General features: G+C 37.6%; 1 protein-coding gene across 9 annotated transcripts in view; it reads left to right on the plus strand.

Moving 5' to 3' along the window:
* Positions 1-25,455, plus strand: part of EML1 (EMAP like 1) — a 125,035-nt gene that overhangs the window by 58,387 nt on the left and 41,193 nt on the right. For 5 of the 9 annotated variants that reach the window (XM_069018238.1, XM_069018236.1, XM_069018237.1 and 2 more), the window contains exons 2-4: positions 14,087-14,269; positions 17,173-17,235; positions 19,533-19,665. In XM_069018238.1, coding sequence (XP_068874339.1) covers positions 14,087-14,269; positions 17,173-17,235; positions 19,533-19,665 — 379 coding nt within the window. Of the gene's footprint in view, positions 1-14,086; positions 14,270-17,172; positions 17,236-19,532; positions 19,666-23,908; positions 23,915-25,279; positions 25,331-25,455 lie in introns of all 9 variants that reach the window. The other 4 variants (XM_069018239.1, XM_069018240.1, XM_069018247.1 and 1 more) reach the window with 3 other exon arrangements.

The following is a 25,455-nucleotide window of genomic DNA, read 5'->3' on the forward strand; positions in this document are numbered from 1 at the left end:
TGTAGAAACTTAATTTATCTTAAAACTGTAAATGATCTGGTTTTACATGCAGTTTATTGTAGTACCTTTTGTTCTACTGCATAGATAAGTAGACCTATAAAAATTAAAGTCACTTTGTGCTGCAAACAGCAATTCTGTTACTCTGCTGACAAGTCAGGGACTTGCACAAGTGTGAAATCCTTCCTCTTTTTTTCCAGTTATGACTGGGAAAAATAGACACGTTTTTGCTCTTACGAGTCCGTGTTACCTGTCCTTTAGTGAGCTGTGGTTGAGCCCTGCATACTAAACATCAGTTATCATATTGTGCAATCTGTATGAGCAGAATTCCCACTTCCACAGCTGTGGGAATAGAAATGGGAAGCAGTCAAATAAGCTCAGTCCCCCAACGCTCTTCCCAAGGTGACTGGTGCAGAGTGCAGTGAAGTCCAGGGAATTCTTCTGACCTTTTGTAGGCACAAACCTTGGGAAACAAATGAGCATTGTTAAAGTGATGACATCTTTCAGATGATAAAAGTAGCAGCTAAAAAAAAAAAAGCTTTTGATACTTTTGACAGGCTTGCACATAATAATTAGATAGTAAAAAGAAGTTGTGGGTTGGCAAGGCATTAGATATGAATGATATGCAGGTTCGTATCCATTTTTCTTTAAGCAATATTGCACAGAAGATGAAGCCCTCTGAACAGTTGTGTAAAGCTGATCCATTTGAAATAATTCAATGGAAGCTGGGGAAAGCTACTGGCACTCTCATTTCTTTTTCTGAAGAACTCCTTTGCCTCAGTAAGAAGTTCTTGATACAGCATATTATGGGTATAATCTCAGAACTGTGTGCATTAACTTACCCAGTGTCTTATTTATTCACTTTCAAATTAACTTTCAGGAATAATAAGCTTTTTTTTGCACTATACATTCTGAACATTACCTTTCCTGCCTTTACAAGCTGTCGAGGATGCAGGAAAACAGCTAAGGAGAAGATGATTTTTGTAATTTGCATTGAGAAGGAGAAGGAAGAATGGGAAGAGGGAGTGAAGATTAAGCAGGGCCTTAACCTACCTATAGTGTATAAATTTTATAATTAGTCACAGGAAAATGAATTATGGGGAGCTGCACATAAGGCAGAAGACAATATATGGCATTTAGTATTCCTGTGGGATTTGGGAATCTTCAGCCTAATTTGGTAGGGTGTCATCAGCAGGCCAAATGTAGTAATGGCAGCAGAATTGGGTTCAGGTAGTGGCAACTGCCCCTCTCCTTATTGCCATGTTTCTGGCTGCTTTCATTGGATTTTGTCCATGTTCTGCATGTTGTGCCATCTGGGAGCCTGATTCCATAATTTCCACCTGCACACTGGATCTCAGCTCTTTCCCACAACAAACAGAGACCCACTCCTACCTGCTGAAGCCCCCTGAGCTTCCAGCCTGGCAGTGCTGCCAGCTCTCCGCGGTACCTACTGGTGGCAGTCACTCACCCTGTGCCCTGGGACCACAACTCCTGAATGCAGCTCAGATGTGAAGGTATCCCTGCATGTACTGACTTGAGATATGGGGCAATCTCTTCCATGAGGATGGGAGCAGCAACAGCTGCCTGGATTGCAGGGACTTGTCTGTGGGTAGTCAAGAGGCAGTTGTCAAGGCTGGGTCTGTGCTGACAGTTTTTAGATATTATTTTCTTTGCAAATTTTTAGTACCATTCTGATTTCCTGAGAGAAGGTCAGGCTGGGTTTTGGAGGACTCAGCACTGTTGGGGGGACCTTTTTCCCACCACACTATTGCCCTGTCCTGTGTGCCAGGCTCCAGGCCTTTCAGTGGGAGCTGCCAAAATAGCAGATGTTTCTGCTGAGTGTGCTGTAATCTCTCACAGTACTGATGCTGATCAAGCTTTATGTACAGGTCTCAGCAGCACAACTGAATGACCTCCAACCTTTGCTGTGCCTGACTGGGTAGTCTTTAGCCCCAAAGAACAGCCCTGACTGAGGCTGCAGGGGCCAGGCTGGGTATTTTTCACTGATGGTGGAGGTAGGGGATACCTTCCACTAGATCAGGTTTCTGAAAGCCCCATCCAACCTGACCTAGAACATTTCTAATAATGGGGCATCTGCAGCTTCTCTGGGCACCCTGTTCTGGTGCCTCACCAGACACTGAGCAGGTTGAAGAGCAAAAGAGTCCGGAACTTGCACCATGACAGTGTAGTCTCTTGCAGATTCTGTGAGGAAATGCTTTGAAAATTTTTGGGACTTACCTTTTCTCTGCTGTAAGCAGTTGTTCATGAAACAAAATGGGGTTTTTTAAATCATCTGGTACAGATTCATGGATGCTAATGCACTCTCCTTGCTGTCAGTTGTTTTGTGGATGAAGTGGCAAACAGATAGAAAGTTCTAGCACCTCTGGAAAAATTAGAAAAATTATTAAGCTTTCCTTTTTAAGATATAAGAAGTAGAAAATATTAGAACTAAGGATGAATAATGAAGCTGAAAACAAGAATGTTTTAATCCTGTGTTATAAGATTTTTTAATTACTTCATCATTCCCTATAATTTTCGTGGGAATTAGACCTCATTCATTTCAGAAGAAAGACTTTCCTGGAGTCAGATAAATCCAATAAATGTATTTAATGTAATTTTGAAATGCAGTAAATAAAAAACCAGTAAATTTGATGTCCAGTTCAAAAGCCTCTTTTTCATGCAAGGGGAGCTAGTAGGAGATCAAACTACTTTGCAATACAGTAGGAAAAAAGATTTTTTTTTTTTAATGAATAGGGAAGCAGGAACTATCACAGTCTGTGAATGACTGCTCAAAATGTGGTTTTCAGTTAAATATTTGGATTTAGGTTTATTCTTATATGGATTTTTGAGGAGCAAGTTGTTTGTTTCTTTGCTTTGGGTTTTGTTGGGTTTTTTTACTTGATAGTGTGCCTATGAAGCTGTCTTGTTTCCATGTAAAAGGAAGAAAAGAGAGATGTGGATAGATTTGCTTGAGTGTGTGACCCCTTTGTCTTAGTGGCACTCACCACTACAGCAGTTGCTTGTTGGTTTAAGTGTAACAGGATTCCTGATCAACTGGGTCATTTTTCCTTTCTTTTCAACTTTTGGCTTTGCAAATACTGAATGCTTGCTTTTGGTGAAGAATCAACATTTGGAAACTGTTACAAGTACGACTATTGAGGCTGAGGAGTTGGGTCACTGGCCTAGGGAAGCTGTAGCTCTGGGGACTTCTCTGCCATGAAAAGAGCTTGACTTCTAGGGGGTTTCCTAAGTGTATCTTACCATGAGCTTGTATATTAAGTTTGTGGCTTTTGTGTAACTGAGTTTTTTGTGATGAAGCTTTACTGTACTAGGCTTTAATCTTGACTGTCTTCTGCTAAAATGAAGAATATTTTGAAAAAGACATTTCCTGCTTGCTGTGGATGACTTGAAAAATTGATGTCCTGCGAGCAGATATTTTTTTCTGAACTGCCTCTTCCGTGCAGTTGGGAGAAATGTTTTCCAACCAGTTTCAACTTTTTTTTCCATCTCTTGTAATCCTAGTGATTTTCAAGTTCAGTGTGGTGCTCACCTTACTGCCCACAGAAATCACTGCTCTGTGCTGTGTTGAGGAAGTTTACTGTACCTGGATATTGTTTTGGGCAAATCTTATCACTGCAGTAGTCTTTATGTACTTGTAGACCACTAATCTATGTTCAGGAGTGCTTTAAAAAATGTTCCTTCTTGAATTATAAGTAAAGATTTTACTGTTAAACAGTGCCTTTAAAATAATAATTTAGTTCAAGTGGCTGTACTTTACCTAACTTGTGTCTGTACACTTGCATACAGAAGTCTGACTTAGGTGAGGTCCACCCACATCCAGAGCTAAGAAAGCATAAGAGAACTTTTCCCTTAAAGCTGAATGGCCATATTAGCCTTAAAGGTTTGTCTTTGCTGATAGGCTCCACCTTATCATGAAGGTTGAAGCTCAGATTCTCATTAATCACAGAGCTACAAGAGCCTTATCAGCCAGATTTTCTGCAGGGTTTGCTCACACTAGTCCTTCAGCACAGTGCTATTCGGAGATGGCTTTTGCAAAAGGATTTGCTCTGCACAGCCTTCACCCATCTAATCTCTCGAGTGAAAATTCATACAGTAGAAGTACTGACTGCCACCAGTAAGTGGGAAATCAGTCCCACAAAGTCCTTGAAGGAGAGGAATGGTCATGAGCCAGGCTCTGCTTGGACCTTGGCCTGGGGCTTGTTCCCAGCCAAGGGCAGACGAGACATCTGCTGACTCTATTACTTTTACTGAGGGCTCTCTGTAGCCCTGGGGAGATACAATTGCATTCGTTGATCAAAGCGTATTTGTAAACTTATTTCACCCAACACGAACACTATAAAATAGTTTATCTCTGTCTCTTCCTCCATCTCCTCCTCCATGAAAGCTTGAACTTCTTTTGAAAACAGGCAATGTGCGTATTGTAGCATTGCCAAGTCCTGCAGAGGATGGGGCAAGCCTTGGAATACAACTCACTTGCTCTCACAGGGCGGCAGGACCACACTTGCACAGTGTGCTGGGAATGGCATCGCAGCTGGGTGAGATTTGTGACAATGCTCTGCACCCTGTTGTGGGGAAATAAGAATATGATCTCATGCTAGGGAACCCAATTAAAAATAAAAAGAATGCAAATTGTCTTCCATTAGAGGAGTTGCATTTTTAACCAAATAATTTTTCAGATTATGTGTGTTTCTCCGTTTCCTGTAATGAACCTGAATTAATTTTTTATTTAAGGATAGCAAATAAAGGGATTTTTTTCTTCCTTCTCTTAAAAAGCCTTAAGGCCGTCATCTTCCTGGTTAATACCAGGACATCAAACACTGTATCAAATGTGGTTTCTCTGGCTGTGTTTGAGTCCTTGGCAAGGGCAGTTTGTTCTTTCTGCATTTATGTCAGCAAAGATTTTTTTGTTGGAGAGTGGGAATATGTGATCAGAAGATTTTACAGTAAGAAAGTATATTACTAATAATTATATTACTGTATTATATTCTGTCAGAATTAAATGAAGGAAAGACTTAACCCTAACTGAAGATGAAGATGGACAGTGTGAGTAAAATTCCAATCTGTTATGGGCATCCTGGATGCTTTTTTACCTCTGCCATTCAAGCAAAGCTATCACTAGTTAATTGAAGTACTTCTCACAAGCACTAGATTAACTGTCCATAGTGGAAAAAATTGCACATTACTGTGAGAGACAGCACTGAACAAGACAGGTTTTAAAAGAAGACTTAAAATAGTTTTCTAAATTTGAGATAATTTTTCCTTTAAATATTTAGATTGTGATTTGTCTTCATGACAACCTGTAATGAAGTCTAATACTGCATTAATTTCAGAAACTAAAATATTCACGAGCTACAGAGTTCTAAAGAAAAGTCAGACCACTGCTGGAAGTAAAGCCATTAGCTGAGAGTACGTACCCAGAGTTTGCAAAAGTGATAAATCTGCTTTAGACATCAATAGCCCCTTCTGCAGGTGCAGGAGGAATGTTTTATTCTCTTTGTATTGTGTCCCTTAGTTTGAGCCTACAGAAAACAATTAATAAAGCTGATAAGCCTTTAAGAAATGTAAATGCAGAATGTTTGGGAGTGGTATTTATTTTGCAAATAAATGCTATTGATTAGAGGCTGAGATTTTCCAATTCTGATTTCTCAGAGGATACACTTATAAAATAAGACAAAACATTAACTATTTCAAATTGATAACTATGGATTGCTTGCTACTGATGTAGTCTCAGTTTAGTAAATTTTTTATTTCTTGAATGGAAAAATGTTTAATTGCTTTTATATTTCTGAAGTTTAATAATGTTTTCAATTTGTTCTTAAAAGACCCTATACATCATAATTTTCATTAAAATGCAGATTATAAAAAGATACAGGTAAAAATCTAGTGGTCCAAGTAAATTTGAGTATCAGTTGCGATTTTAATATTGAATACAGAAATTAGGAAAATGACAAAATGTATGCTGACCTAAGTAGTTTCCTAAGTGTTTAAATGGTCCTGTCTCTAATGTAACATAAAGGCTGCATTTAACTGCAGATCAGCTACTGACTGATATGTCTTAGGATTTCTTGATCGTGTGAATCAACTTTTCTTTTGTAAAATAACTTAAATACACAACAAACAAGAAAAAAAATAAAATTGGTTTGTAGTGCATTATCACAGGCCAACATCAGTAACTTCTAAAAGTGTTTTAAGTCAGTTTTCTTGCCTTTTGAATCTCTCCTGACTGCAAGTAAAAGTAAATCTTTCTACTTTTATGCATATGGCATAGTTGAAGAATCGAATGGAGATGTCTAGTTTTTTAAGGCAGTGAAAAGATGTTACACTAAACACTATAAAGTTTCTAGGAGAACGTTTTTTGTGAACTGATGTGAGGTGTTTATTTGCATGTGGTTTAAAGTACATTTAGGAGAAGCCAATCTCACATCTAAGTTGGTTCTTTTTGTCTAGTAATGCTAAACAAAAGTTGAAGGTTTTTTACCTTACATCATGTGATGAATTTGCATTCATTCCTTCCTATCTCTTGTTGGATGACTTGGACATTGAGCCATAGCTGTGACGTGGAAATGGAGAGTCATTGCAGATGTTTTCCCATGTTTCACAATCTATTTTTCTTCTCCTGTTTTAAGGGTGTGATACAGGTACAATCTCAGCACATCACTGGGAATATAAGGTGGAAAAACACAGCCCAGGTCTTCTGCCCTGATACCTTAATTACCCTTTGGTTCCTTTATTAGCAAGTTTGTGTTAGGCTGTATCTTCAGCTTCCTAACTCCGGGCAGGTGCCATGGAGTCACTTCCTTTTCAAACTGCTATTCTTGCATTAATATTATGCTATGGAAGGTTGTCTTTACCCTCCTGATTTCTGGTTGCAATGCTGGTTTTGGGGTTTTTCTCGATGGTATCAGCTGATCCCAGCATAATGTGGTGGAATCATAACTGGCTAAAACATTTTCTGTTGACTTCTGTGTTCAACAGAGGCAGCACAATAGCTTTGAACTGTAAAGCATTTATGTTGATAGACCTCTTCTGGGTAAAATTCCTCTAATTTATTGATGTGTCAAAAATTTCTTCCATCTTCCTCTTAAGCACTATTGGGGAAGATAATTTTTAACTGGTTGATTTCCAAGTAGAAGCTCATCTACCATCTGCTTGGGAAAAAATGGTAAGCTGTTGGCTATAGCTCAACAGCTACAGGCAGGTCAAGGGCACATGCTTATAATTTTGCTGCAGTGATTCCTAACTAATTAGCCACGAGGAACTTTCTGAGAATGTTCTGTTAAGATCATTTTCTTCTCTCCCATTTTGTTAATGAATGCAGTGCTCCCAGCTGTGAGGTTCTGAGTGATGATTGCTATTATGGATTTATCCTTTCAAATTCTGCCTCTAATTTTAGGAAATTATATTCCCTGTCTCTAAGTTTCTAGTGGTAAAACTGTAAAAGGACAAGTTATTCCTCAGTAAGTGTTGGGAAATACAGTAATCAGATTTTATAAATACTGGATTGTATAAATACTGGATTGTAATAGCTAGCTGTATTAGAGGAGGGAAAATACTGTTCACAAAACTAGAGTAGTCTGTAGTCCACATTAGTTCATGAAAAAATATTTGTATTATAATTCTTACGAGAATTGTTTAGGAGTGATCCGTTCTCACAAGATGATGCTTTAGATCACTGTTACTGTGGTTCCCAGTACATCCAGAGTAAGGCATTAGGCACATATGTGGGATAGTTTTCTTCCCATTTCCTCCTACACATACATACCTTGTGAGGACATGGAAAAACTAATCTGGTCTGTTCAGATTACTTAATGTGAGATGTACCTGATTGTACCCAACCAGGGCATCTCCTTGCACTGCTGATCACTCTTATCTTAAGAACATACATTAGAATACAGAATGAACTGAAAAGTTGTCCTACCTGTTCAAAAATGGTACGTGTGTATACATACATAAGCTTATGGATAGGCATGGCATTGTTCCTGTAGCTGTTTGGTTTAAATATTAGATGTGACTTCTTGTTCCTCATAATCCAAATTTTCCGTCTCAAAAAGTATATATGATGCTTGCACTTTTATCCTATTATATATACATTTACAGCAAAATACAATTAGAGGATTAGACATTCAGCTGGCAACCAGTTTTGATTTCCAAAACTTCAGGTAAAGCAATGATGTTTACAGTTTTACCTGCAGGTAAGAAATTCTGCCTGTTTTTTTCCCCCCTAACCACACAAAGTAACAAGATTAAATAGGATAACATTATTTTGGGCTTTAAATCCACTTGCTTCTCACAGTGGAAAGCTCTAATCTGGCAGACCAGTCCAGTATGTCCCAGACTTTATGATATGCTGTTGCCCGTATGTGTTGTCATTGTCCCCAGGAGATGAGCCTGGAGGGCAACTGCTGTGTTTCAGGTACGGTACAGTGTTTTGCATTAGAAAAGTGAGCAGAGGAAAGATATTTAGTCTGTGAAATACTGTAGACACTAATATTTTAAACAAAGGAGCTTGGCATGGCGTTGTCAAAGGAAACTAAACCTGCTGTTTTATTTTCCCATTGTTCCCTTGCACAGAGACTCTGGTCTGCAAACGACCACTGACATCATGCCACAGAAATTGCTACAGGGAGAATACCTGGTACTCTCCGATCTTGCTTTGAAGCCTGGCAACAGTGTTGTGGCTGCATTCCCCTGTTTCTGTGCTACAGTGAATTGCTTCTGTTCGTTCTGAGAGAAGTCAGATGGTTTTCTCTCTTCCTAAGTTTTTTTTTTTTCCTCTCTCTGTTGCTGTCAGCTCAGACAAACTGCATCTATTAAATAGTTTGTCTGGCTGACTTCTGTGCCCCAGACTCAAAGATGCATGAAATTAACCAAAAAAGAAGGGCAAAATTTTGAAGATGTAGGAGATGCCTGCCACAGAGGGATGTTTTTCTGCTCTCTTAGAGTTTCAAGCTAAACATATGGTATCAAGAGAGGTGAAGCAGAGAGGTCATTTGAAAGTTGGTGGTAGTGTTACTCCCAGGATGCTTGAAGGAAATAGTTGAAATATCTCAGTTACTTGCATGAGATCTCAGTGATGATGTGGGCAGGAGGAAGGGAACTTGCCAAATTTGTGTCAAGTGATATGTGCCACATCTGACAGCTTTGCAGTTAGTGGAGTCCAAAAACCATGGGCCTTTATGGGTTGAAAGATGTTTCTGGAAGTATAGGATCTTCAGTGTTCTTAATTGCTTTCTAGTATACTGAATCAAATTCAGTTTGTGAATCTCCCAATTTGCAGGATTGTGCTTTTTTTTGTTTGCTTATTTTTTCATAAATACTATTTTTAGCTTTCTCTCCTTTGAGGGCATGGCTTTCTGAGCAGCTGCTGTGTTCTGCCATAGAGTTAGCTGCATGCTGAGGGTGAAGAATTCCTTTCTGTCCATGTGCAGTTTCATAAGGCTCTAGAAGTCACCCTGAAGTTCATAGCTATTTCCAAGGAATGTAAATACTTGTACCAACTGATTTCAGGAGAAGTGCAGAGCGTGATACACTTAGTAATATCTCTCAGTGACAGAAATTCCTACCACTTGAGCTCAATTCAGGCTTACTGGCACAATCTATGTCTTTATGCTGGAAGAAGAGCTGCTCTGTGTGTGGGTGATGCTGCCTTTCCACTGCCATCCCTTGCCATGTTTTTCGTCATGTGGGTTATCTTTGTTTTTTGCCAAAGACCACCACTGGAATTTGCTGTCCTCAGAAGGCTTGCGTTTTCTTTCCTGATGTCCTGCAGAGTGTCTAAAGACAAGGACATCACTGCAAAGGCTTTGAGATGCTGCTTTTAAAATGTATTATAAAAGTGTCTAGCAACCACAGTTGCAATCAGTTTTGGAAGTACTTCATGTACAGTTTCATCCTATTAATTGGTGCTCCAAAGAGGCCATGTAGATTGAATAAACTCAAATTTGTTTGCCAGTCTTTTGAGAATCAGTACCTAATGTTTTCACTGCATGGTCAGCTGCAGTGGTCTGAGCTGGACAAGATAGCCTCAAAATTAATGGCTGCATAATGCAAAGGTGAAATATGTTTATTAAAGTAGTTCTTCTGGGGGGAGAATGCCAAGGCTATTTTAATTATTTCATACTCATTAATGTACGCTTAAAATTTAGTTTTTTCAGAAGGTAGAAATCTACAGAAAATAGTATGCATCTAATAGGCTTCCTTCTAACTTACAGTGTAAGTATGTAATTTAGCTTTAGCCTACATACAATGAAATAGTATTGAAATCACTCTTGTAAACAACATACACGTCCTGTTGTTGGCTTTGCTTCAGCTGTTTCTTCACATTTGGCTAAGCTCAAGTAATAAATTGCTGTAAAACTGGAATACGCTCTGGAAGGAGATTAATCATCTGACTCAGTATTGTCTTTAGTTTGCCACGAGAAATCTTTCCAATCTATGAGATCATGGATTAGTTGGTTGGACAATTTAGAGAGGCATGTAGTACATTCCCCTTTTTTGCTGCCTTCCTTTTGAAACTGTAGAATCTCAGCAAAGCAAAAATGACAAATTACTCTTTTTTCCAAGTATTACCACAAATACATATTGTGATGAAAAATCAGGCATCTGAATTGCTACCTCCTTGTTTTATCTGATTTTGGACATTGTAGGTGACATTTATATCATGAGATGTAGATTAACTCCCTGCCCATTGCAGGTGGGCAGAAATCTTTAAGGTCCCTTCCAACCCAAACCATTCTATGATTTACATGCTTGAGATAATGATGTAGACTTGCCTTAAAATCTGTGAAAAGAAATTAACATTGTAGAAAGTGACTCACTTCAGGTTTCTAAAAACATGTTGCATAAATTTCACTGTAAAGTACTTTTTCTTCCCATTGGTGAAAAAAGATAATGATTAATTCTGTTGTGCTGTTGATGCTACCCATGTAGGTGATACAATGTCTGTTCTGTCCATCCTTGGGCAAGGGGTGGTAGTGACTGTTAAGGAGATCTAACTTAACTTCAAGGCAATTTGCCTGGATTTGCTGTCTCCTTCATATGCCTTTCCAAATTTCGTTATGAATGTGTGCTAAAATACTCCTTGCAAATGTCCTTTGCTGTGAGGATGAGTGGTATACTGCAGAGGCAGGTCACAAATTAGGCTAACAATATCGGTCTTGCTTGTGTGGGCAGAGTAGGTGACATCTGTTGCGACATTTTTGTTGTTGTGTTGTTAGTTTATAGCATTAATTGGTTTTTTTCTCTTCTGATACCGTACCATTTCTCTTATTTGGCTGTGTTGAAGTTGCAACTTTATTGCTTAACATACTGGGATGGAATGATCTCAATGGCAAGAACGTTCCATCCTCAACTTGCATAACAAGCAGGTTATGCTTATTTTATAATTGAACTTTGCAGTCTTCATAAAATGTAGTTTTATTGTATTCTGTGCCTCTTTTCTAGCTTACTTGTACATGCATGCAAAGAGGAGGTAAAGTGAAGTGGTACTGGACTGTAAGCAATCTTGTCTCCAGCTGCAATCTTACTGAAAGCCGTTAATTTTTTTTTTTTCTGCATCCTTGGAAGGGAGCTGCACCCAGTGAGGTAACCACCATAAAAACCAAACAAGCTGTAGGTTACAGCAAGGATGAGGATTATGTTGCCAAGACCCTACAAGAATGATGATAGTGGAAGGTACAAACGTTGTGTGTCCCACGAAAGGGTTTGCTGGGGTCTGTTGGTCAGTGAGAGTGTGATGGAAAGAGTCACAGTGGCAGGTGGGGGAAGGGGGAGGGAGAGAGCTGTACATCTTAACAGTTATTAGTGGGAGTGATTTCTTTCTTACAGGACTGTAAATAAACCAGTGCCACTGATTTACCACTTGAAGATTTATGTCTGAGCAAAATTACTGTTTCTACACGCTTAAAAAGTAGTGAAATGGATGAGAGTGTTTTCTTTTTTAGCAAGGGCTAGATCATTTCAACACCAACTGATTGAATTTCACCTGGGTTTCCTTTACTGACCTGGTTTTGCAATTTGGCTATTTCTTGTTGACTGAATTCAGAGGAAAACTATTTGTGATGATATTGAATTTAGCAGAATGGCTGAAGTTTGAATTTGGCTTGTATTGGTTAAATCAAGCTTTTGATTTGGTTGCCTATTGTCCAGTATGCTAATCCATGTTATTTCCAGCTGAGTTAAAGTGTAAAGTCATTAGAGCAGCGTGGGGCTTTTGTTTGTAGAGGAAAGGTTAAGTTCTGCAGGCAGCTCATACTGCTGCCAGCATAGCTGCTAATCTGAGTTTGGGGACTAATTACCAGTAATAGCTACAGGACAGAGTCCTGTGTTGAGCAGAAGTCTGATTAGGACAAAGTTTGGAAAGCTTTGTCATGGGAAACGTTTTTTAACATTTTTCAGGAACTTGAGTTCTGATTTAGTTCTTTCAGAACCATTACTTGCCTTACTACTGTATTCAGCCTAATCTGAAAATCCTATAACAGAATTAACATACATTTTAAACTGTAATAGCCTGTAGCTATTTATGGACTGTCAATATTGTTATATTGTTTCTGAGTTGTTTCTAATTCAGCTGTTGGTAACCACAGATAGCTGCTGGGGGTGTGAGGGAAGAGGAAGCCAAAACTGATCTGATGAACAGATTTCAAAACCAATCTGTATTGGAGTGGTTTGGAGATGAATAGATTTAAAAAAAGAAAAAAATTAATGCAATTTTTTCCTAGACCCTTATGATTAAAAGTTTGTGTGCATTAACATTTTTGGATATGCTTTTAGAGGTACTCAGAAACAGTTGTTTTCCTTTTTCAAGCACTTAACTTTGTTTTAAAATTCAACAGGAGTTATTATTATACACAAACCATTTAACTTTCCTATTGTGTCCTGTACAAAAAAAGTGGAAAACTCTGATTTGGAATGGAGGTGAATTAAGAACACAAGAAATGAAAACAAATAAAACCTTCTTCTAAAGAGAGGTCAGCTTTAACAGAAGAAATACAGGCTGCAGATTTGCATTGGGAATGAGGGAGTAGTCAACTATGATTGCAGATAGTAGCATAAATATCTATTTTTGCTGCAGTATGACTTATTAAGTCATGAATTGAAAGCCATGATCCTTGACTAACATTACTTAAGATCATCCAATAAGTTAGTACCCCACTTTTTTTTTAGGTTTCAGAGCCTAGTTCAATAAAACTTTGCAATTTTCTTTAAAAACTGTGCATAATTTCCCTAATTGTTACTGATTTAGATGTCTTTGGTGTTGCTTTCTTCTCGTTTCTCCTAACTTAGTATTGTAATAAGTTGCAGTGTTTCTATGTAATTGAATAAAAGTGCTCATTTAGGAAAAATATTCTTATTATTAGTTTTGAGTGGAAAGAATGTGTAGTCCTCATCATGGATTTGCAGACTTGAAGCTTCTATGGGTTATTTCCAAATAATGGGCGAACTGTATGCAAAGTAATGACCCTTTTAATAATTTGCAGGCTTAGAGTATAATTACTGAGTAATTCTGAATTTATTTGGGGTTTTATTTCAGTCAGAGGGAATGTTCTCAAAGCTGCTGGTATAAACTAGGAATTAGCAGATGGGGTCAAGATCTGTTCTTCAGTCTGTGTACAGTAGCTTGAAAAAGTGTAAGCCTATCTGTTACTTATATATGTATAATGTATCTCTACCACCCATATGAGAAAGAAAAATCTAGACGGGTGTGTAGCATATGAGAAAATGTAACTCTCTACCTGAATGCCCAGCAGTGTCAGAATGTTGTGTTGAGCAGAACAGTGAAGGGTGATGATTGATCACTGCAGTTCTAACATGCAGATAATTCGTAGTGGAACCCAATTAACAACTGGCTCCGAAGCCAACCTCATCATCACATCTTACTTAAGTATTCATCTTTCATTTATTTATTTTTATTTCCATCTCTTCCTTTTAGTCACTTAAAAACTTTCTTCCTCAAGAAGTCATCAGGTCTGAGAAAAACCTTGTTTTTACCTGCAGTCAATTGCATAAGGTACTTCATGATGGCTATCCATTATTGATAATGCTTATTTTTTTCTGCTGTTTTGTTTAGATGACAGTGCCTCTGCTGCAAGCAGTATGGAGGTAACAGATCGCATTGCCTCTCTGGAGCAGCGTGTCCAGATGCAGGAGGATGACATCCAGCTGCTCAAATCTGCCCTTGCTGATGTGGTCCGACGCTTGAATATTACGGAGGAGCAGCAAGCCATGCAGAACAAGAAAGGACCTACCAAAGGTTTGCATTTCAGATAGATGTAAAATAGATAGTGCACTTCAATGAGTATTTCATACGTATTAAAATAAGGTATTCATTAGATCTTGAAATATTCAAAACTAACAAATCAATTTGAAATTCAACCTGTTAAAAAGAGCACATAAAAATCCAGATGGCTAAATCTGTCAGCCTTCTACAGTTTACATGAACCAGCATAGCATTTGCATTTTCTTAGTGCTTAATCCACAATCTACATTTAACCATTGCTACCACTTCCTTACTTCTGATCAAGATTAGTTTATAAACTCTTTAGGGAAGGCATTGTCTTCTGTGTGAGAAACTCCTAATAGGTTGGGGGTTTTTTATACAAAAAAATGAATTGAACTTAAGTAAAATGTAATTAAAATTTAATTATACATGTCTTAAGTGTCTATAGATGATACAGACATAAGGCAGATCTCTAAGCTAGCAGAGTTGACATAACTAAGGAAATGGTACAACACCAGCTGCTCAGCTACAAAGGAAAGGTAGAGCTGTGGTGGTTGCCTGACTATGTTCCAGAGCAGCAGATCCAGAGCCAGCAAGGTGCCAGGTGTGACAGATGTCACTTCTTGGCAGAATTCTGTGCTGTGCCCACGTGCCACAGCGTGCTCTCTCATGGCTCCTGCTCTGCAGGAACAGGTTTGTCTGTGCACAACTCAAAAGCTGGACCTGAACATCCAGCGCTTCACAGTAGTAAAAGTTTATGAGAACCCAACTAGTGTGATTTACTGTAGTGTGTGAGGCTGCAAAGGCCTGGGAGGCTGCCTATGTGCAGCTTAGAGAAACATGCAAGGTATTTTAGAGTGGTTTTAGGAGTAAGAGTGGTGGCAACCTAGATGTTGAAAGAAAGTATGGCTGACTTTACAGGCTATTGTCTAACTTATCAAGTTGTTTCTTTTGGGATCCTGATATGTATTAATATTAATTAAAACCCTATTTTGCATCAGAATTATGTTATGTATTCATGGATTCATAATTTTCCAAGTTTAAAGTTAGGACTTTCTTTAATCTCGGTTATATATTTGTGACCTTGCAATAAATATTTAGTTCTAGTCATTGATTTAACACACTAGGTAGGAACTACTTAATTTGCTGAACTGAGATGTCATGTTTGTTACAAAGTTTTGTGTCAAGAGATGAGGAAAGCTGAAAGGGACGGAACGACAGAGCCAAATTATGAGTTGGTCGTGTCTCATGCTTGCTGTCAGACAGAATATGCACTAAATATCTGCAATCTTGTCTTCATGTTCCCTTCCCTTTCTGTTGTAATCTCCTTATTTTGTCTTTGTTTTATTGAAAAAAAAAATTAAAATATCAGATAAATTAAATGTTACTAAAGATAGCCTTCACTGTGATAAAATGTTCCATCAAATCTGGTTGTACAAGGGATTAAGAGGCTTCATGTTGCCTGTGAAATAGATACTATCTGATGCAAGGAGGAAATAAAGTCTAGTAATTATTACTGAGTTGTAACCAAATCTGTTCTTGCCTGCTGGCTTTACTTAGCAAAACACAAACCAGATTTTCATGGATTCTGTGAGCAGAGTTGAACTCTAAATCAGGGAGAGTTTTCTTGGTCATGGCAGATCATTAGAGCCATAGTTCAATGTACATTGAAGAAAAGCTGCTGTAAGCCTATCCACCTGTCTTCTATGGCTGTTTTTGGGGGGGATTCGTTTGCTTGTGGGATTTTTGTGTGCATGTGGTTTGGAGGTTTTTTTTAATGTAGATATGGCATACCTGGTTTTTTACATGTATGTGAAATTACAGTGTATGAAGTTTTACTGTAATAATGCAAATAGGGGGCTACAAGTATCAACTGCTCTTCCACTGCAAATTACCAGAATGAGTCCTGGTATTTGCCAAAAAACCCACCTAATTTCTGGAGAAGATGTAAAGAACTTTCAGTTTGCTGTACATCAGCTGTAACATTTAGTGTATGGTCAACCTTATTAAACATGAATTATAAACAAGAAAGAGAATCTGAAGTATTCTGATCACTTGTTTTTTCCAGCTGTTTGTCAAATACGATACATTTCACATGATGGCCTATTACTCCTATAGTAGGCACAACTACTTTATAACAAATTGTATACAATTACTTAGCATAAGAATAATTTCAGTATTTCAGTTTGGAATGGCATTATGGAGGCTCCTGATGGAGACTCTTGGAAGACGGGCTTTTTTAGACACGGGAGGAGCTGGAGTGGCAGCTTCTCATGCTTTACCCATTGGGCTGCATGGACCGAGTCTGTTTATTTTCCCTATATTGTTTAATCACTAATTCCACATTTGGAATTTTAAAAAGTGGAATTTGATCCCACAGAATGTCACAGAAATTGTGTCCATGAAAACTGGGGCTTGAAGCATACTGTATGCTGCTGTTACCATTTGATCTATAGATGAAGTAGATCAGGATTAAGTGTGTGTTGGGGGAGGTCTGTGCCTTTGGAAAAACAGGATCCCCACTGTACTGTATAAAGTCTGGAACAAGAGTCTTCATGGGACAAACAACTTCATTTTTCTGAGTACTTCAAATTTAAAATTAATTTAAAGATTTCAAGTTCCAGACTTTCAAATCTAGAACGGAAAAATCTTGAGCTTATTTTCAGTCTTTCTGTTCTTGTTCTAAACTTGAGCTAAGCAGTTTAAAAGCAGCATACATCATGGAAAGGGAGCAGCTTATCTTGTCCATTTGTGGAGCTCCTTCCCTAATGGTGTTTTGAGTTTTTGTTTGGGTTTTTTTCCCCTTTCCTTATTTAATTCTACTACTTGGTGGAGTTTCAGTATGGCTTCCTGCCTTTGTTTTACTTGTGTTTGTTGTTCTTTCCTTTTGCAATTACTGGTTTGTTTGTAAACTTAACAGCCCTATTAATCCATAGATCAGAGTATGATTAAAAAAGCTGCTGCTGAGGCTGATAAACTTGTCAGTCCTGCTACCACAGGTAAGACCTTGAAGCACCAGAACTTCCAAAAATAAACATTACTGACAAAGCAGTAATAGCACTGTGTTACTGACTTCTAACAGCAATGACATGTTTGGGATTGTGTGACTGTGATGTCAGTTACCACTGGTGTGAACTAGCTGTTGTAAATAAAACTAAATAGCTCCAGTATAAACAGTGGATTAATTGAATTATGCACAGTTTTTCTGTGTGTTGTGTAAGAGTTTCATGGTGTTGCTTTCTACACTAGCTAACCATTTACATCTCTATTTCCAGAAATGTGGGTTGTGGGTTTGTGCTGGATTTGAAGCAAAACTTCTGTTAAAGGTTGCAGGGTTTATTCCTGGCTGCTGCTAGTTTCAATTTCATAAGGTTAGGAGAGTAAACAGACTCCAGCTAGTTCACTCCAGCTACTTTTTAATGGATGTTCTTTTTAAATAACTATAAATAAGGAAAATATTTTAGTAATTAATTTTTTTAACTTTAATTGCTGTTCTAATTTGTCTTCTCAAAGCTCAATAAAGTTTTGTGAGCTACAGAAAGCTTGCCAGGAGACAAGTCCACAACTTCTCAACTGTAGCTACCTGTGATTCTGCAGTATGCTACAGAATCAGTTTTATACATATGGATTAATTACAGCAGTGCAGCAATTAGGAAACAAGCAGCAGCGTTTCCAGCACAGAACAGTAAAAAGAATTTAATATACAAAAAATGAATAAAGTAGAGGTAAATAGAATGATGATATCTGAAATCATTTTTAAAAAAAGAAATAGATGCATGGGAAGCCAAGTAAACTTCAGATGTTCTGTATAAGCTCTAAAGACAGCATTAGTCAGTTAAAATAGATCATGGAAGGCAGGGCCGGAAGGCACCCTCAGTGAGCATTGAGAAAATTTTCTTCTTTTATCTCCTTTGTTGACTTTCTTTCCTGTCATCCTTCACTCTTCTAAGCCAAATATGCCTCATTCCTTCAGTATTTCCCTTATAGGTTGTTTTCTAAATTTCTGTCCTCTGAACAAATAAATGACGAATGAATAACAAGTAAGTTGTGTATTCAAACAAAGTTTCAAGACAAAGTTTGTCTTGCAAGTTGCATTGTCTAGTAGACGGTATTTACTGGCAATCTTCTGAAGACACAGTCTTTTTGTTCAATATATGAAAATTTAGGGTGAACAAGTCAATAAATGCTTGTTGTCAGTGCTACAATAAGATGTTACGATACGACCTGTAAGTGTATACAATTGGTACTGTTTAAGTTTAGCCTTTTAGATCTTTTATCCTTGGCAGTCTTTTTTGAGGAACATTTCATAGGTATTCTCCCTGCCATCCTCTCCAAGTTTAATGAAATTTTATGTTCGTAAGGTGACTTGTGACTGCTGCCTTCTCTCGGGTGGTGTTTCTCTGAACCCAGGGGTATTTGGCATCTTTACAATGGCTTGTAATACAAAGTCCTGTCAAATTTCAAGTGATTAAAGCTTTCTTCCCTGCGGTAGAGAGAGCACTAGTCATGTTTATGTCTATGTTTCAAGGCTATGATCCACAGCAGTTTTCATGTTGGTACTCATTGCTTGCAGTTTTAAACACCATTTTTGCAACTAACTTCTAACTACTCAAATGGGACTTTTCTGCTATTCTAATTTTAATTGCGGCTATGACACTTAGATCCCTTTTTGAACCAATGTTTGATCAGAAGAATGTAGGTAGATAATGTCAGCGTATTACCTCCACTCTTCTGCTGATTTCAGTTGCTTTTTCTGAATCAAAGGTACAATTCCTTTCTGTCAAACATAAGCCCACATTGTTTGAAAATAGAGCTTTTGGGGGGAGTAATAATAATTTCCGTGTGGAAAACCTCCAAGAAGACTGAGGGGTGAAGAGCAGAGTTTCTGGGATGACAGCCTGCCTTCATTTCTAGCACTTCTCTGGATGCTATCCAGGTGGGCAAGAGACTGATGCTCTTTTGAGAGAGCGGGATTGTTTTTGAGGACAACAACTACTTTTATGCTTATCACTAAGCTCCTTGATCTAGGACAGAGTTTTACACATGAGGGAGGTTATAGAGTTGTGTGCTCAATCCATATGCTGTGATTTACTTGATAGGGTGATGATGATTATTATTAATAATAATAATAATAATTCCTCTATGTTAAAACCCTCATCTGTGCTGAATTTGGCAATAGTGACACAAAAATGGCACACTACATGGATAATTTAAAATATTCTAGTGTTGTTTGCTGAGGAAAAAACCAGAGAAAAGTAAACGGAGACAATGATTTCATCTTATGCTTGTTTTATAGCAAGACCACTGGTACAAACCCTGCCTTTAAGGACGACAGTTAACAATGGAACTGTGTTACCAAAGAAACCAAGTGGCTCTTTACCTTCTCCATCAGGAACCAGAAAGGAGACTGTATCACCAGCAGCAAAAAGGTAGGCATGTATGAGAAACCTTATAACCATGGAATTGAAAACATGGTACAGCTCCTCTTTTAACCTTCTAGATGTGTAGTTTTTCTTACTTGCAAAGCAGCAGTCTAAATATTTAGCTCGGAAAGAAAGGGAGATGGATTTTGTTCTAGGAGGCTTTAAATTTATTCATTCTAATTACAGTTAAGGTTAGTCCCATGCGTACTGAAAGAATGCACAATGCTTGGTCTTACTGGTTTGTGTTCTTTTCTTGCTTTTGAGAGTTTAGCATAGAGAGAATAAAGCACTTCTACTTTGCTGTTGCCCAACATGATGTGAAAAGTGGTGCAAGAATTCTTTGAGTAGCTAGTAGAAAATACATAGTCTGCAGAGAAACAGTGTTATCATTGCAAATCAGTATGTTATCTTTGGTGGTTTTCTCTCACTAACAAAATTATCATATAAACTGCATGCACAGTGTTAGCAGCATCTCAGGGAGGAGGAAAATTCTATGCCTAGCACATATTTATGCAAATGAAAGCATCCATCTTTAGATATCTTACCATTAGCATGTATTTAAGCCCTTCTAAAAATTACTGCTCTGTCCCAATCTGCTTTGTGTGTAGCTGTTTTTAAATAGGCTAAATGTTTTATACATCTGGGTTATAAGGAACCGAATGGATTGGGTGAAGCAAGTTCAAGTTATACACGGCAGTTACTGTGGTGCTAATCTGCTGTGTGGTTTGTCTGTAAAAGATATTAGTGTGGGGTTTTGGGTTGGGGTTTTTTTGTACATTTCTTTTGTGTGTCTCCTCATCTTTTTGTAGTGATGATGCTGCCAGCTCTGAGGGAGAGAAAGTTGTAGAGTTGAGAGCATTAACTTGCTAAGATCTGAGGTCTCTCTCATAAAGAGATTTTTTCCTCAAAGGTGAGATGGCGGCTAAGGGTATGCCAGTTTTTACTACTGTGTTGAAGGGGACTGATTTTCAAGAAACTCCAGGTTCTGTTATTGTAGAGACAAGTTATGCTGTGCACAATTAAAATTGGAAAATACCATATTTTTTTATGTCACAAAAATGAACTCCTGTGAGCTCTTATGAGCTGGAGCTCACTGCAGCCATAGGCTTTGGCAGGCTGGTCTGAATCATCCCGTAAGATAAGAGAAGGAAACCAAATACTGTCTAAACTGTTCCATTATTAAATTGTATTACCAGAAGTTTGAAAATGGGTGAAAGAACTTTCCTTTTAGAAAAGGAAATATATTAGTGTTTGAAAAAGAGTACTATTTAGTACATGCTGAATTTTAAAACACATTTGTTCTTCACAAATTATTTTTTTGTTAATAATTCTCAGAATTTCATTCTTTCTAATTAAGTTTCAACTAGTAGTTATAAAACATCTGAGAGCACAGCCATTGGCAGACTTCACCTGTGTACAGAGGGTGTGATTCCTGAGTCTCTATGCTCTGTCTCTAAGGTTCAGCATAGGACTTTCTGCCTCAGAGTCAGGTGGGTGAAGTGCAGGTCGGGATCATACTCATGCTTTCTCTATTCTTGGAGGCCTTTATGTAATTCAGGTGTTCCATCTGGTATTGCCTGCAGCCTGTAGGCATTATCCTAGCTTAGGATCCCTGTAGGTAAGTGGCACCCTGTATCCCTTCCACCTGACCATCGTGCAGCCTGGATACCCAGAATGCCAGTGGGAAAGTCCTTAGCATCATTAGGGAGTATTTTTAGACTGTCTTGATTCCTGTATGAGAAATTCTTCCACAGGGCAAGTATTTAATGTCCTTTTATTATGCTTTGTCCCTTCTCATTGCTGAAGAAGCTAGGCTGAAGGTGCTTTAAATATGCAATATGAAAATGTATATTCAGTTTTGGAAAAGAAGAAATATACATGGACAGTTTTGCTGAAATAGGTGAACACTTAAGAATGCTTAGGAGAGCAGGGTTGCTCCATGTCCTGAAAAAGGCAGTTGTAAATTCAGGTGCTGTAGAATTATTGTTCTCTTCAAATGCACTAGAATTCTGTATTGGTATCTTTAACGTGCAAATTTTCATTCTCTACTCTTACCTTTATTAAACTATATTAAGTTTCTATGCCTTGCCTATAAATATACTTCAAGGTGAATAAAGTGGAATGGTAAGGACCTCACCAATTAATTACTGTACAAAACATTTTTTGGTAAATTATTCTGTAATCATTTAATAGTGAACCTTGAAATAACTGATTGGATTTCAGGGTTTTATAGTAAATGGTGTTTCATATATTTGGTATTCAAGCATGATACAGTGAGTGCTCCAAATATATTTCTTGTATACAGTCAAGTAGAATAATACATTAGGCATCCTTAAGCTGAATTCAATCACACTTTGTATTTATACTGGGCCCTTTTACCTTCAGGAGCTGCATGTGTTTATGCATGAAACAGTAATGGAAATACCTCAGCAAGATCAAATAGCTTCCTTTTCAAGGGGTAGGACTTGTTTATTTGTGTTAGAAGCTTCTTTCAGTATTGCACAGTTTACAGATGGTGGGAAATTTTGAGCTATTTTTTCACTCTGATTTTTGCTAAGAAGTGTTCTTTTCTTATGAACTGGTTCCAGAACTGTAGCTAATTCATAGTGTAGCTATTCTTTAGTCCAAAATATGGTCATTTGACACAGCAGCTGTAAATAGTATTAAGTGTTTATAGATGTTTTAAAACTTAATTTCTGCTTGAATGCTTTTAATAGTTTTTCTATACAACGTGCACAATTGAAAAGATAGAATTTGAAAAGTGAAAGTAAAGTTAAAAACAACAGTAGAAAGGGAAAAAATAGTTTTTGATGGGTCATCTTCTAAACTTTTGATCTGCTGTTGAGACTGACAAATATCTCATAGGATTGCAATAGTAAAAAATAGCATCTTCCATTTTTTTATTACCTATGACCATATATTCAAGAGAAAGTGCAGGTGAATGGAGTCCTTCCCAAATGTTTTCTGAATTGCCTTATGAAAAGAGGGCTTACAATCAAATAATTTGATTCCTCTCTTCTCCTATACTTAGAACCATTAGGTTAGGACTGTATGATGTCCAATTGAAATGACATCAATCTATCCCTTGAAACAGTATGTTGTGCGTTATTTATGTAAATATATTCAAATAGTCTGTGTGGGGACTAAGTGTGCATCCATACATTCTCCTGCTTAGACATAGATGTATTTACTGGTATGTCTGCAGACACAATCTCATTTCATACAATAGCTGTGTTAAATGGGTTGGTTAACTCCTATGAACCCACAGGTTGGTATACAGCTTATCTGCCTTGCTGGATTGCCAAGGAGATGTGGTTCAGAGTTCACTAAATTTTCTGATTTCCCATTTAATATTTGAAATGGAAATTACTTCTTCTGGCAGGAATATAAAATTGGAGGTAATAAAAAAGGCTTGAGGCTGAAAGGGTGGAACTAACAGGCTTTTATTTGAGTTCCATATATTCTCTCAGTGACCTTATGCAAATCATTTAACCTCTATGCATATTGCTTTTCCATATGTAAAACGTGTATCTCTGGATATCAGCAGGTTCTGATAGGGCCTAATGTGATAATTAGATCCAGATCTTGCAAAGCGTTGGGTAACCTCAACTGACTCTGACTTCAATTAGAATTGAGGGCACCAAACCCCGCTTCAGCATTCAGACCTCATATACTCAATACCCAATTATCCAAGTTAAGGAAGGACTGAAATAACTTGAATAGAGCAAAAACACAATCCAAAACATGGATCAATTGGATTATAAAAGTATCTGGTGGTAATACAGTGCAAGATAGAAAGCCTGGTGATGCTGGTGGTACCAAAAACTGTGGTCAAGCACCAAGTGGAGCTGCTGCACTCAGGCTCTGGGGGCCATGTGAACACAGCTGGGAGTCTCTGGGTGCCAGCCAGCTAACAAAGAGCTGGAGTGATTCTGAGATGGGCTGAACAATCACCTGACACAGACAGACAATCAAGAATTACCTGGCTTTGTAAAGTGTTTCCATGCCGTCTTCACAAGAAACCTTTGATAGAGGATTTGATTTTAATTTTAATATATTTACTAATTCTATGATGTAGAAGTGTATAAGCTATTTTGAGTACCAGCTTTTTGAATGCTGCTATAGTTTTATTCTGAACTTTGTGCTTAGAATAATTATTTGAAATTTTAATTCTGAATAAGATAAGTTTAGTGTATCATGAGCAGAACTTTCCCTTCCCCCTGCACTCTTTCTTTGGCATGTAATATAGCTTGAAGTTTGCTCCTTAACACTAAATTTGTCTTTGGAATCTGGCCAGTGCGTAGTAATGATGTTTTGTGTTCCCTATTAAAATCTAAGGTTTTGTGACTCATCTAGGATAGCTTTGTTTCCAAGAGTTGAGGGGGAAAAAGAGAAAAAAAAAAAGTAAGGGAGGAGAATGCGGACAGTACCTTTCCCAGTAGGGATGCTGCTGCAGGCTGCAGGCTAGCACATACTTTGCCTTTCAAAAGGAGACAATCAGTCATTCTTTCTCCCCCAGCAGATTGAAAAGTATTACAATGGTGCAAAACTCTGACAATGGAGATCAAAAGGAAGAAGCAGGAACAAAGAAAACATAAAGAGCTTTGTTTGCAGGGAGAATAAAATACTTTAATATGATAAATTCCTGTTCTTCTAAACTCTAAACACATGGCCCCTAGGAAATTGTTCAGTCGCCTGGAATTAATGTTGTGCGTTCTGTTAGGGGGCAGCGATGGTTTGTAACTGGCACACACACAAACTCTGTATCGAATCTTCAATTAAGTGCTCTGTGTAACACTCAACTCTCAAAGAAAATGGTTTAAAATATTTAGAATATAAGTTAAAAAAGAAATCCCTCTCCATTGAACTTCGGGTGGCAAAACTATTACACCACTTCACAATATCTCTAACAATTAAATTTATTAGTGCATTTTGCTCAAAGGCATAATGAAATTAAAGTCATATGTTATTCCTGAATTCATTCTAATTGATTTAAATGAGGGTCAAAACGAGTGCTAGACAAAATATTAATGCCATCAGTTACTGTCTTAAGAGCGTTGTGTGCTAGTTTTTAATTTCTTCTATTAAAAATCTTTTATATTTTTCCAAATAATTTTAGTAATAAAGTATATATCTTTTTAATTTTGGCCAGATTTGTTCACCACAATTCAGTAATGCAACTACCTGAAACATTCATGCTATGCAGTGGTATATGTATGTATATATGAGGATTTATTTTCTTGTCTTTGTTGTTGCTTTTTTAATAGTCTTTGTCTTTTAGCTGGATCATCTGTTGTGTTCCTTCAGATAGCCTCTTTGATTTCTTTTTTTCTTAAATTTTATTTTTTAGTTGCTTTACAAATGGTCAGTCTATTGGGGCACTGCTGAGATTTTGTCATTCAAAGATACATTGGTGTTCTTAAATGTATGGTTTGAAATGATCAAACATCTAACTGAGTCAATAAACACTTTGTTGTTTACTCCTGCACGTGACTTCATATCTTGAAAGCATGCAATTTTGTCTTTTAATGTAAGTCTTGTAAATGTCTTGTTTCCACATTTTATTGTTGCATTCACTTTTTATTCTGCTTTGTTTACGCACCTCTCAATCTGGATTAAGCAGGTCTGTGAATCTTCTCAATGCATGCAAACTGAAAAAGCCTGCTCTAAGGTGAGGGATCCTTAATAGCTTTGTAGTGTTGAAGTTCAGTTGTTTTTCCTTTCCATTTCAATTCAACACATAGAAAGTGGCTGTTTTAGTAAAAGCGTTAACATGATAGAACTGTAATTATTATT

Source organism: Aphelocoma coerulescens, chromosome 5 (assembly GCF_041296385.1).
Source record: "Aphelocoma coerulescens isolate FSJ_1873_10779 chromosome 5, UR_Acoe_1.0, whole genome shotgun sequence".
Classification (NCBI taxonomy): Eukaryota; Metazoa; Chordata; class Aves; order Passeriformes; family Corvidae; genus Aphelocoma; species Aphelocoma coerulescens.